Genomic DNA, 13,933 nt, shown 5'->3' on the forward strand with positions numbered 1-13,933 from the left:
AACTCAAAATTAATTGTTTAACAGAATGTAGAAGATATTTTCTTGTCCATGCAGTAAGATAAGTCCCTCTCAAGATCCGACAGGCAAAAAAGCACCATAAAAGTAATCCATACGCTTTCAGTATGTAGCTGTTGTGGACATCCCAAAAACATTTTTTTTTCCACCCTGCAACCCTCCCCCCCATTTTTAGTATGATTGCTTTGACCAATAAAACAGCGCTGCATTACCCCATAACATCTGTTTCGGCAGCCACAATTTTGCTGCATCCCTAATAATAATAATAATAATACGAAATGTTGTCTTAAGCAACAAACCAGCTTTATTAGAATGATTTCTGAAGGATCATGTGATACTGAAGACTGGACTAATGGCTGCTGAAAAGTCCTTTCCATCACAGGAATACATGACATTTTAAAATGTATGAAAATAGAAAGCAGTTATTTTAAATTGTATTAATATTTCGCAATAGTAATGTATTTTTCAGTTTTTTGATCAAATAAATGCAGCCTTGGTGAGCATAAGATACTTCTATCAAAAACAGTTAACTTTTGAACGATAATGTACATTATGCTGAGATGTTTGAGCATTCATTTAGGCCGAGATGCAACAATGTTTTTTAAAAAGATGCATGCTGGCACCATAAGGGCCTACACTGTAGATTATAAATGCACTACATCTGAATCAACCCTTCTGTTCTGTATACTGTATTTAATCAAACTCATACCCGTTTCATTATTCATGTCAGCACTAGGTTGATTGGAGAGTGGGCATTAAATTGTGCTCCATCATTCTTGTATCCTTGGCAACACCAACAAAGTTAAATAGTCACCACTTAGACTTGTAATTTACTGCTCAAGACAGCAGGAAGGTCAAGTAGCTAATAATGAAAACAAACGTAATCTGCATTGTAAATACAAATGATGAAAGTAAGCCCATTAAGCTTGCATTCAAGAACTTTTTTCTTCATAAGGACTTAAATAGTGCTTGAAATAGTCCTTGGCTTCTGAATCAGTGACCTTTCTACATTTTTGCCTTGCGCACGACTCTTGGGGAGCTCTGCTTTTTTCGAGCCGTACTAGACAGCAGACTGACTGGCTTAAAAAATATTTTTTTCAATGCAAACATGACATTTTAAGATAAGACTTCCAACCTTTTGTGAGCACTATAATACCCTAGGCCTCATTATCACAGTGTTTCTTATGTTCTTAATGCAACGGTTCTGGAATTAAACAAGCTGTCAATCAGTAGCTGTACCCACTTGATTTATCTGGCAGTGTATGTCAGATATCAATATGTCAGTACCAAAAAAAAAGACAAACAGTTCTGAAACTAATTTAAGCTGCAGTCCGTAACTTTTTGCACTCAAACGGTTAATAAACAGAACTGCATGCGTTTTGTGGAAGAACATTGCAGCCGGAGCTACTTCTCTCTGTTTCTGTCTATGGCGAGTCACGCAGGGTCTGTGCTCCGCCGCAGCAGTTCCTACTAGACTGGTCTGAGTCCCAATATAAACACTTATTATACATAGATGCAAATTACTCACCTTTTGGTGAGAATTCACCTTTTCGAGATCAAAATATCATGTCACCTATGATATTTGCGTAGATCTGAAGAGAAAGTGTTTTGGGGGAGGGGGGTCCGTTCAGGCTGATCTTCTTTTTTTTTTTTTTCTCTCGTTTTGTGAAGTGGCATTACAAGGTGTAAAAAAAAACAAAAAAAAACATGACCATAAATTTGTTGAAGAAAAACGGGCAACGCTGAGACATGCAGCGAAACAAAGGAATTCTGGTGAAATTGAAACGTTTAGCCCTTGAAATTCTGGTGGCAAAACGTCAGAAGAAATAGGGTTTAACTTACGAGGTGGTGTACAGTGGTGTAAGTATCCCATATCGATGCATTTGTAACCAGTGGGATCTTCAGTTTTCAGTTTTGAGTGTTAATAAAGAAGCTAAGATGATTTCCAACATCCATTTTATCTGGTTGTTGTCTTCTTGTTTTTGTTTTGTTTATGTATTCAGCTCCCACATCTATTGAATCCTTTTTTGTGTGTTTTATAAAGGGTTGTTTTGCCCTGCATAAAACACAAAAACTTTTTTACCTGTTAGAATTAGTTTTCAGGCAGATGCAAAGATACTTAATCTCGAAATTAGCATGAAAAGTTAATCCTGACACTTAAAAAAAGTGTCCTGATCTCGGAGAATGTTTTCTCTATCCATGCAATGTTCTCACCTTTTTTACCCCTCACCCGTTTGCATCCCTGATTATAAGTGTACCATAATGATTCAGGGTAAGACAAAAACATGGTTTGGAAAATGGATTCATGTTGTACTTTGTCATTATGTAATTTTTGTAAATCTTGAACACAAAAAAAGTTACGGACAGCAGCTTCAGTGCTTGAGTATGTGAAGTAGATGAAACTCACCATTCATTCACACAAAGACACGCAAAATATGCAGACTTTATATTTCATTAACAGTCTTTGTGCGGTTTAATATTCACAGACAGTAGTCCATGTCACGTTTTGTTTAAGTGCACAACCCTATAGACCAATTTACTGCCTACGTCACACTGACGCAGGTTCAACTGCGCATGTCAGTTGCAAAAGATGTTCTGGAACACATTGGTTTAAATAGTGCTTTAGGCTATATATAACAGCAGTTGAATGATTTCAGCAAATATATATATGTATGTATGTACATATATACAAACATACATACATACATACATACATACAGTTGCTGGTCATATAATTAAAATGTCATCAAAAAGTTGATTAATTTCACTAATTCCATTCAAAAAGTGAAACTTTTATATTAAATTCATTCATTACACACAGACTGATATATTTCAAATGTTTATTTATTTTCATTTTGATGATTATAACTGACAACTAAGGAAAATCCCAAATTCAGCATCTCAGAAAATTAGAATATTACTTAAGACCAATACAAAGAAAGGATTTTTAGAAATCTTGGCCAACTGAAAAGTATGAACATGAAAAGTATGAGCATGTACAGCACTCAATACTTAGTTGGGGCTCCTTTTGCCTGAATTACTGCAGCAATGCGGCGTGGCATGGAGTCGATCAGTCTGTGGCACTGCTCAGGTGTTATGAGAGCCCAGGTTGCTCTGATAGTGGCCTTCAGCTCTTCTGCATTGTTGGGTCTGGCGTATCATATCTTCCTCTTCACAATACCCCAAAGATTTTCTATGAGGTTAAGGTCAGGCGAGTTTGCTGGCCAATAAAGAACAGGGATACCATGGTCCTTAAACCGGGTACTGGTTGCTTTGGCACTGTGTAAGGGTGCCAAGTCCTATTGGAAAATGAAATCTGCATCTCCATAAAGTTGGTCAGCAGCAGGAAGCATGAAATGCTTTAAAACTTCCTGGTATATGGCTGCGTTGGCTTTGGACCTCAGAAAACATAGTGGACCAACACCAGCAGATGACATGGCACCCCAAACCATCACTTACTGTGGAAACATTACACTGGACCTCAAGCAACGTGGATGATGTGCCTCTCCTCTCTTCCTCCAGACTCTGGGACCCTGATTTCCAAAGGAAATGCAAAATTTACTGTCATCAGAGAACATAACTTTTGGACCACTCAGCAGCAGTCCAGTCCTTTTTGTCTTTAGCCCAGGCGAGTGGCCCTACACAAGTTCAAGAGTGGCTTGACACAAGGAATGCGACAGCTGAAACCCATGTCTTGCATACGTCTGTGCGTAGTGGTTCTTGAAGCACTGACTCCAGCTGCTGTCCACGCTTTGTGAATCTCCCCCACATTTTTGAATGGGTTTTGTTTCACAATCCTCTCCAGGGTGCGGTTATCCCTATTGCTTGTACACTTTTTTCTACAACATCTTTTCCTTCCCTTCGCATCTCTATTAATGAGCTCTGTGAACAGCCAGCCTCTTTTGCAGTGACCTTTTGTGTCTTGCCCTCCTTGTGCAAGGTGTCAATGGTCGTCTTTTGGACAACTGTCAAGTAGGGCTGGGCGATATGGCCCAAAAAAATTATCACAATATAATCAGTCGATATAGATAATTATCACGATAAATGTGAAATCTTTATTTCTTTAAAGTTTAAAGGCATATTTTTGCTCCTGAGTGAAAGATGTAGAAAACAGACAGTTTTATTGTCAAAACATGACACTTTCCAAACAGGTGAACAATTTAACAAAACTGAGGTAGATTTATTTATTACTAATAAAATAAATATTAATAGAATATTAGAATATAAATAGAATATATAAAATAAATATCTATATTAAAATCTAGAACTGTAATGATAACATTTGGCTCTGCTGACTGCAAATGCAAAGTTAAAGTGCTTTAACCTATTAACCGTCACCCAAACGTATCCAAACTTAAATGGTTGCAATTCAAGAATGCTTTGGAATATAGATATAAGTTTGGTCTCATTTTAAATCGCTTAAAAAAATGAAAGTATGAAAAAGTTATTAAAGTTTAAATTGACTGTAAATTAAATGTACTATACTAAATATTTTATATAAAATATATACGTTACAAAATAATTTGTCCTCTAAAATTACTATCAAATCAATGCCAAATATCTAACTAATTTGTGTTCCAAATTTGAAGTTGATATCACAAAAATTGAAGTTCCCATGAGATTTTTTTTAGGCACTGTACCACAAATAGCCAACGGGTGTCATTGAAATTCTAATTATTTGCCTGTAACAAATGTATAAATTTTTGTCCAAATATCACAAAACAGCTGGCAAATATAGAACCGTGAGACTCAGACCTTTCCGATGATGTGTTTTGTCAAGATTAGGTTTTTATTATAAAGTTTTTTAAATAAATGTTGTAATATGAAACATGACGCCCACTAGGGGAGAAGCCGCTTGAATAATTTAGAGAAACGTTTCCATGGTAACGCAAAATCCAATTTAAAAATGTTTTTTACAGGATGAATCTTGAGTTTATAAGCTTTCGAATGAAATGTAGTTTGTCAACATTAGATCAGGATAAATATAGGATATAATTGTTTTAAACATGCAGTGGCAAATGGGCCCACCGGTGGGTCAGTGACAGTGAACAGGTTAAAGATAATGTTTGTCAATAAACTAAAAAATCTTTCTGGTCAGCATGCCAAACCTTTTAAATAAATGACATTGACAATATAAATAAAATAGATAAAAGAAAAAGCATTTTTTTTTACTCTACACTCTATATATCAATAATATAATTATATATACTTCATTAAAATAATTGTGTAAGTAGTAAAACAATAAACACCCAAACGGGCAAAAAAAAATGCATTTTACGTTTAGAAACATTTTGAGTCCCCCCTCTCTTGCCTTACAGTGGATTAGTCCATCGCGCACCCACACACACACACACACACACACAACTGCGGTGAGCTGGGAGAGAGGAGAGCACAAAGATCAGTAGTTGATGAACTCCAGTAAGGGCTGTCAAGTCTATTTTATTCACTTTAAACATCGGATTAAATTATTTTATTTCTCTTTTAATACAGGCAATGCTGAGTTAAATAATTATGATACCGATGTATTTTTGCATAGGTCCGATGTTTTAGTGATTTATAGTTTGGTAACGTTAGCTTGTTGTAAGTCACCCACTACAAGGCGATAAGCCTATGCGTGAACTTGTATTAGGCTAATGTAGATTTAGCGCTGTGTTGTGCTCAATGCTATATTACCGTGTGGTTAACCTATGATAAGCAGTGCACGTCGCTCCGTTTTATGTCCGATTGCAAATAGCCATCTTGTCAATTATATCTGTGTTTTCCGAGTTGGTCGTGAGCGCAGAATTTTCTTCACTATCGCTCATTTTTCTCGCTCAACCACTGTGACTGTCAACAACACCGCGTGCAGCACCCAGAAGCCCGGCCTGCAAAACGCATGCGCAGCATTACACATAGCGCGTAAGCATTATATCGAGCATATATCAAACTGTTGTTATCGTTTTATCGAGGAAAATTATTTTGCGATAATTATCGTTATCGTTTTATCGCCCAGCCCTACTGTCAAGTCTGCAGTCTTCCCCATGATTGTGTAGCCTACAGAACTAGGCTGTGTTCGAAATCGCCCCCATACCCTTAATAGGGCACTATTTGAGTGAACATCCATTTTTAGTGGTGTCCGAAACAATAGTGGACGTTTTTGAGTGCACTCATTCAATCCCACCATGCACCGCAATAACGAGTGTACATTAGATGAACGCGCTGGAGAATATGCTTGTTCGATGCCCGATCGGCGTATGACAGCAAAGTCCCGCGAGAGCATTTCGAGAGCAAACGAGAAACAACTCCTTATGCTTTTGAAACGTTCTCTCACTCAACCAGACGGTGTACTCTCAACGCACTGTGAGAGCCGCGCCCTGAATGAATGAACTTACCGCTGTCCGATTCGCCCTATGTACCCTCATTCTCCATTACTCCAATACTCCAAAAACGAGCCAACAAGCTTAAAGTTAACCCTATAACTCTTTACTTGTGTGGCACTGAACTTACTTGGAAAGGGGAATAATAAAGTAACTAATAACCATTTAATTAAAAAAATAACAATAAAATTTGTATATACCGTAGTAGGCCTAAATATTTCATACTTTATAGTAGGCTACTATTTATATTATGGGCGTCAGAAGCAAAAAAAAAATGTCGGTGGGTCCTTTAACAGAAACATTTTACTGGAGTAGATGCAATTTACAAAAAATATATTTAAATATATCGGCTTGTTTAAACGTCTGGTTGAGGAAGACACACCTACGGAATACACAATCTTCATCAGCAGCAATAGTGTAGGGGTAAGACGCATGGCGTTAAGATTTGACGCAAATTGATCAGAGGTTCGAAACCGCCTTTTACCAAACTCGCACTGATCCTTTTTTCCATCATATATCAGATCGGAATTTATTTTCTATGAATATGAAGAAAATATTAGAAAAGTGAAAATAAAGCTACTAACGCGTTTAATCACTGTTTATCAGGGTATGTAAACAGACGTGCTCAATAAGAGACGATACAAGTGAGTGGGCCCAATGTCATTGATCTTAAAAAGTGTGTGAGTCGATGCCATCTCCTGGCGAAACGCGGGAATTCATTCAATGCACGGCGCGACTCTCACAGTGCATTATGGGTATTCTCTAGCCGTCGAGCATACATCGGTTGCAAACTCGTTATTGTGGTGCATTGTGGGATTGTATGAGTGCACTTAATAACGTCCACTATGGTTTCGGACACCACTAAATGGCTGTTCCCTCAAATAGTGCCCACAGCTGAATCAATCATCCATCCATCTTCCGAACCGCACTGGTCCAGCCCAATATCATGCATACAGGTATAAATGATCCTTTTTAAGATGATTATTATATTGTTTGATTAAGGTTACATGCTAGTTTCCGTAGCAGAGTTCAGGATAAATCTTTTCATTATTACTGGAGCTGCCAAACAGCAAGCACAAACTGCAAAAACGGCAGCCTTTCCGGCGCACTTAGTGTCCGAAATCACTCACTCGTTTTCGAAGTGGACTATATCAGTGGACTAATGTAGGGAATAGTGAATGAGGGTATAGGGGGCGATTTCGGAAACAGCCCTAGACTGAGAGACCATTTAAAGGCATTTGCAGGTGTTTTGAGTTAATCAGCTGATTAGAGTGTGGCACCAGGTGTCTTCAATATTGAACCTTTTCACAATATTCTAATTTTCTGAGATAATGAACTTGGGATTTTCCTTAGTTGAACTTAGAACTATCCCATTAAGTTTAATAACAAGCACAAACTGTGTTAAATTGTTTGAAGTAAAATGTATCTGACCTACAGCACTGTTTTCTACTTTACCACAGTAAATTATGCAAACTCCTAATTAAAAGCAAACAAGGAAGAAACCCCTGTGAGATACGTAAATGAAGATTAAGGAAAATAAATAAGAGATTCCATGTCCAGTAGAATAAAATGGAGTAAGCCTTTTGTTAAATTCGTGGAAAATCAGGTAACCAGATTTCAAAACGTAGGCAAAGTTTAAATTTGGCTGAGCTCACAAAGCTCACTCTCGTTTGGCATGAATATAATATGTTTCCATGGCTGCGATAACCCAAACCTATTATTTATTTTGGAAATAAATGTTTGTGCTTCACTCGTGTCATAATATTCACGTTAAACAGCATCCACATGCCATAAAAAAGTGTTTGCTCCGACCAGCGCCGGTGATACTCAGCCACCCCTGTGGTGCTGTTGTCACGCACAGCCCTATCACTGGGTGACAAACTATTGTAATATGCGGACAACATAAAAAAAAAAAATCTAATAATCTATAATTAGTCATCTATAAATATATATAATATATATATAATTAATAATCTAGAATCTTTTTAAATCGAACAATTTTGTACCGTATCCATGTTATTTTCTAAACGTAAACGCTATCTCCCCCTGGTTTTCTGCAACCTAGCTGCGCACGCATCCTGTATGTTTACAAACAGTAAATTGGTCTATATTTGATTGATCCAAATTTGACCAAATTAGTTGACTTTCTGCATTACAAATAAAATTTTTATGACATGATTCTGAGATTCCGTCCACGTTTTACACATCACAAAAATCATGGGGGCCTAGACAAAACATGTTTTTTTTTATGTGTATCCTACAGTTTAGTTAATGAAGAAGTAAGTGTTTGTCTGAGTATGATTCTTTTATCTGTATTGAATATTGTTTTCTCTGTCATAAATCAGGTAGGGGTGCAGCGGGCGATTTTGGGCCAGATGTCCAGCCTAAGCCAAGCATCATTGGGGCAGCCGCTTTGACTGCAGAAAGAGAAGAAACTCGCTTAGAAGAATCCATCAGGTGATGTTCTCCAGCACCACCTAGGATTGTTGGTTCTTGCTTGTTTTTAGTCCAGTTTTCTTTTAGGGATGGACATTTTCCCAAAATATTGTATCCGAATATTTGGGCTCATAAAAATCGAATATTCGTTTATTTAAATGACGTTATTTAAAAAAAAATTGAAACGTTTTATATATTCATCAAGTTTTTGTCACCATTTCTGAACAAGCTTACGATTAGGCAATATACACAACAAGCTTATGTCATATCTAAAGGTTATCTTTCAGTTTTAAACATTAAACAAAATGTGTAAACAAAAAATATAGGCCTAAAGAACAAAAGCATTATACGCTCAAGCAGCGCAAGCAGAAAAAAACGCTAATAAAGCAGACTGCGGCAGTTATCGTGCAGAATGTACATACTATACACACGAGTCGGTATATGGTTATCGTGTTTACATTGTTTTACATTTTCATGTTGAGAAAAACAATAATATCATGTGGATGATATTATTCTCAAGTGAGAATGCACTCCGCTGACACAAAGTGAAGTTTCTAACAGCACTTTGTGTTTTCTGTTCTTAAACCCTTGATGAAACTTAAAGGAAGCATATGTCTCAACATAATTTTGCTCTCATATAAGTTATCTCGCTCTCACTCGGGGTACAGCTGCTCTTACCTGCACTCGTGAATGCAGTGATGGACAGCTGTCTTTCCTCATTCGTCTGGTGTTTGAATTTCATGTGATTTCTCATTGGGGTCATGATGTTATGACAACAATAATTCATTTTATCAAAAGTAACCCCATTTTGCAAGATCATTTTCAATTTTCATCTAAGTAATTCCAAACATCGCGAGGCAGTCGACGACATTATGATCATATACAATCAACTTATTGACCCGTTCCACAGCGCCACCCAGTGGATTTAGTTATAACTGAGTTTTAGAGGGATTTATCATGGATTCACTGCATTTACAGCCAACAAACCAACGTAGTAAAATTTGTATAGTGTTTTTATTTTTCGAATATTATTTACAGATCGAATATACGACTATTTGTGCACACCCCTAGTTCCTTTCTTACTAATTCGTTGTATTTTTTATTTGCAGATGGATAACATTAAGTAATAGTTCGCCTGAAAATAATGTTCTTTTTCAGTGAATAACTCAAATTTGGGTCTGTTTATCGCACAAAGCTTTTATATGGCTTCAACCAAATATTGATTACCTGTATGATCATAGTATGGGAGTTTTGTTGTCTTTTTGGAGCTGATTATTTTTCTTCCTTGAGGAAAGAAAGTCATACGTTTTGTAATGACATGAGGATGAATAAATGACAGATTTTATCCCTTTAAAATATGATTACTGAATGCTGGTAATTTGAGTTTTGCTCTGTGTGGTTACAGTTTCCTGGGCAGAGGATTTGTTGGTGTTGGTAGAGCAGCAATTCCTCATATGGGTGTAGGTCGTGGACCGATTGGCCCATCAGGCCCTATGTCTCCCATTGCTGCCCCTTTTTCTTTGGCGTCTGCTGCCTCCGTCTCTGAAGAAGCTCCAGTTCTTCCAGGAACACCCCCCAAAGTTGAAGTGAAAATTGAGACCGTGAAGTATGAATTCTCTTTCTGTCTCAGTCTCATATATACATCTCAGTCTCATATATACTTTTTTTTAAAAAGAATTTAATACTATCATTCAGCAAGGATGCATTAAATTAATCAAAAGGGAGAGTTATAATGTTACAAAATATTTCAGTCCATCAAACAATCCCAAAGAAATCCAAAAAAAATATTAAGCAACACTGATTTTAAACTATTTTTAACACTGATAATAAAAATACAGTATATTAGTGTACATTATTTATATTCCAGCTGAATTGTGACTAGGGATGGGTATCGTTAAGGTTTTAACGGTATTACTTTTATTTACTTTTACCGATACTGCTTATCGATCAATGCTTTATACTGTAATCTGAAAAGTAAAATCTATAGCAAAAGAAACTCTCGCTCTCTCTCCAGGATTGCGAATAGCTAAAATGCATCACAGACATTGATACTGGTCTTTCATAATTTTGCACGGGGCTCATTTAATACCGGGTTTCGATACCCATCCCTAATTGTGACCCAATTCTGCCTAATTCGCGAATAAAACGACAAATCAATCCAATCTGTTGGTACAAGCTAACATTTCTCTTCTACGATGTGTTCCTACAGGGAGCCTCTGCAGAAAATAGGAACCAAAGGCAGTCCTGTGTCCATCGGATCAAACTACATCCCCATCTGCTGCAAAAACGAAGCTGTGTTTCAGTACCATGTTACTTTTACGTGAGTCTAAAAGACCCTCTGTGGTGATAATCAAGTTTTTAATGTTGTTTATGTCTATGTGGTGTTTTTAATATGCTCTTTAGACAAACCATGTGCAAATTCATCAGTCAACACCATTGCTGAGTATTTTCTCCTTAAAACTGCAGTGTACTAAAGCCGCCCCTGTTTCCTACTGTTGCAAACATGTAACCAGTTCGTTAATGTGCAGGGTGGGGCTTTTCCTATCATTCTGTATCATTTTGATACATCGACTTGTAGGCGACCTTGTAGACAAATTTACTCTTCATGAAAGTTTCCAATACAAACATATATGGCTGAATTAAATCAATAGCGTTTACTGCAGTTGACTGAGTGGATCAGGTAGTCTGAGCTGGTGTGATTGAGTGGAGACGGGAACAAATTTGTTCCACATATAAATGAAGCAAGGGTGTAGGTGTTACATTCAAGTAGTGGTGGGCGATCTGACGATTTTATATTGTGATCGATCTTGAAGACGTCCACGATTTACTTTTCAAGCGATTTTTAGAGATTGTGTTCTTTCATGTCCTTGTAATGTTAAATTACAGCAATGATTGCCTGCTAGATGGTTGTGCTGACTGGCTAAATTATGAAATGTGTCTTTCATGTGTGGCAATTCAACAGCAGTAGGGCTGTGCGATTAATCATTTTAGTTTCGATTTTAGCTTCCAACGAATATGAAAATGTGATACTCAAGATAAAATGATAATTCCTTTCTTTTAAAGGAACGGCATGCTTAAGTCCCTCCTTAAAAGCCTAAACTTAACATTCAAATCAGTCAAATCATGTAATGTGACTGTTGTAAAATGCAGTCTACTGCGGGAAAAAGAGTTATTAAAAGTGCTACCAAAGAGACTGATCCCCTCAAGCTTTCTGTGCATGCTGCGAGACGGAGCAGAACATGGACGAGCAAAGAATACTTGGGGTTTTAGGCGCATGGTAAATGATTAAATATACACAACTATGCCAATGTCCGTCTTGGCGAGTATTTACATAAAGACAGACAGTTATGTCTTAAGTGAATAAACAGTTGGGAAAGAAATCGGATGCGTGTCATTATATTAGATCCATGCATTCGGTCATTAAGGGTTCACCCAAAAATGAAAATTCTGTCAAACATTTTTGATAAAATTCAAGAGGTTTGAGAACGCCAACTCATTATTGGCCAGCTCTTGCTTCAGCATCACACGCATGGGATTTGGATTTTGTTTCAAAACATTAATAGCTGAAGGGTTGTTTGTGCCCACATGTTCTGATGTAGTTAAAATCTTCTCTGCCCATTTCTTTAAAAGGTTTTACACAAAGAAATGAACTGTACTTTTGACAAATGTTTAAAATGTACACTTGCATTAGATGAAGACTTCGGTCTTACCTAATGTAGTCATATCTGACACATGTAGTGATTCAGATAGTGGTCCCTCCATATGGTGTCTGCCATATTAAAGTCCCATGACCAGAGGAGTACACTTTTCTTTCTTTTTTTTGTACCAGCTCTTATTTTTTTAAACAAGCTAACATCACTGTCACAATAGGGCACCTATAATTTATCCCATTGGAAACATCAACACAAACTTTAGGAGTTACCCTAGACAGTTTTCAGAGCTAATGATATCTAATGTTGATTGTTCCAGATCAGTAATGGCCAGCAAACTATGAAGATGAATTAGTGCACCTTCATATGCATTATTTAAAGGAAACAAGTTGTTTGCCCCTTCCTGTTGGAACAATGTAGACATTTAGTTCATGGCCTATATTGTGACCAGTATTGATTTGTATGATTATGATTAGCAGCATTTTTTTTTTTTTTTAACTCATGATTAATGAAGTGAATGATCGGCTATTGAATTTCAGGCCAAACATTGAGTCTATCGGTATGCGCTTCGGTATGATGAAGGAACATCGGCCTACTACAGGAGAGGTGGTTGCTTTTGACGGATCTATCCTCTATCTGCCAAAACGTCTTGAAGAGGTCTGTATGCTTGATAGATGTTGTTGTTTTCCATTTTAAACATGCCTCATTTCCCAAGTTTACTTTGGTTTTGCTGTGTGACAGGTTGTTCATCTTAAAGCTGAGAGAAAAACCGACAATCAGGAGATCGACATCAAGATCCAGTTGACAAAGATTCTGCCGCCCAGCTCAGACCTGTGTATCCCATTCTACAACGTGGTTCTAAGGAGGTGTGTATTCTCCATGTATAGTATCAGGATTCTCAAGACACTACAGTGGTTTGATTTGTTCTCCCTGTTTTGCTCTTTCATGGTTTGGAATGGCCTCTTATGGGAGAATACAAATTTGCTCTTTTATTAATGTATGACCTCACTAATGGTTTGAAATAAGAATTTGATGTTTTATGTAGGCATAATGTAATGTTCACAATGCAAAGTGAACCTTTCCTGGTTCATTTATGCAAACGGAGCTGCAAAAACAGGCGAGGTTGTGACATCAGAATCATGAGGAAAAATAATTTGCCTCGAATGAAATCGTATGTCAAAACATCAAGGTTAGCCACTTATAACAGAGGTCATTTACACTACGTTTCAAAAGGTTGGGGTCGGCAAGATTTTTTTAAATGTTTTTTTTAAAGGAGTAGTTAACTTTAAAATGAAAATTACTCCATGATTTACTCACCCTCAAGCCATCCTAGGTGTTCATGACTTTCTTCTTTCTGATGAACACAATCTGAGTTATATTAATACTTATCCTGATGTTTCCAAGCTTTATAATGGCAGTGAATGGGGCTCACGAGTTTGAAGCTCAAAAAAGTGCATCCATCCATCATAAATGTAC

General features: G+C 37.0%; 1 protein-coding gene across 1 annotated transcript in view; it reads left to right on the forward strand.

The window, feature by feature from the left end:
• Window positions 1–13,933, forward strand: part of piwil2 (piwi-like RNA-mediated gene silencing 2) — a gene marked incomplete at both ends in the record, with an annotated part of 42,788 nt that overhangs the window by 1,532 nt on the left and 27,323 nt on the right. Inside the window, 5 exons of the mRNA XM_079813708.1 lie at window positions 8,721–8,828; window positions 10,213–10,413; window positions 11,017–11,127; window positions 12,997–13,114; window positions 13,199–13,323. Of these exons, the coding sequence (XP_079669834.1) occupies window positions 8,721–8,828; window positions 10,213–10,413; window positions 11,017–11,127; window positions 12,997–13,114; window positions 13,199–13,323 (663 nt within the window). The remainder of the gene's footprint in view (window positions 1–8,720; window positions 8,829–10,212; window positions 10,414–11,016; window positions 11,128–12,996; window positions 13,115–13,198; window positions 13,324–13,933) is intronic.

Source organism: Gobio gobio (genome assembly GCF_949357685.1).
Source record: "Gobio gobio genome assembly, chromosome: 4".
NCBI lineage: Eukaryota > Metazoa > Chordata > Actinopteri > Cypriniformes > Gobionidae > Gobio > Gobio gobio.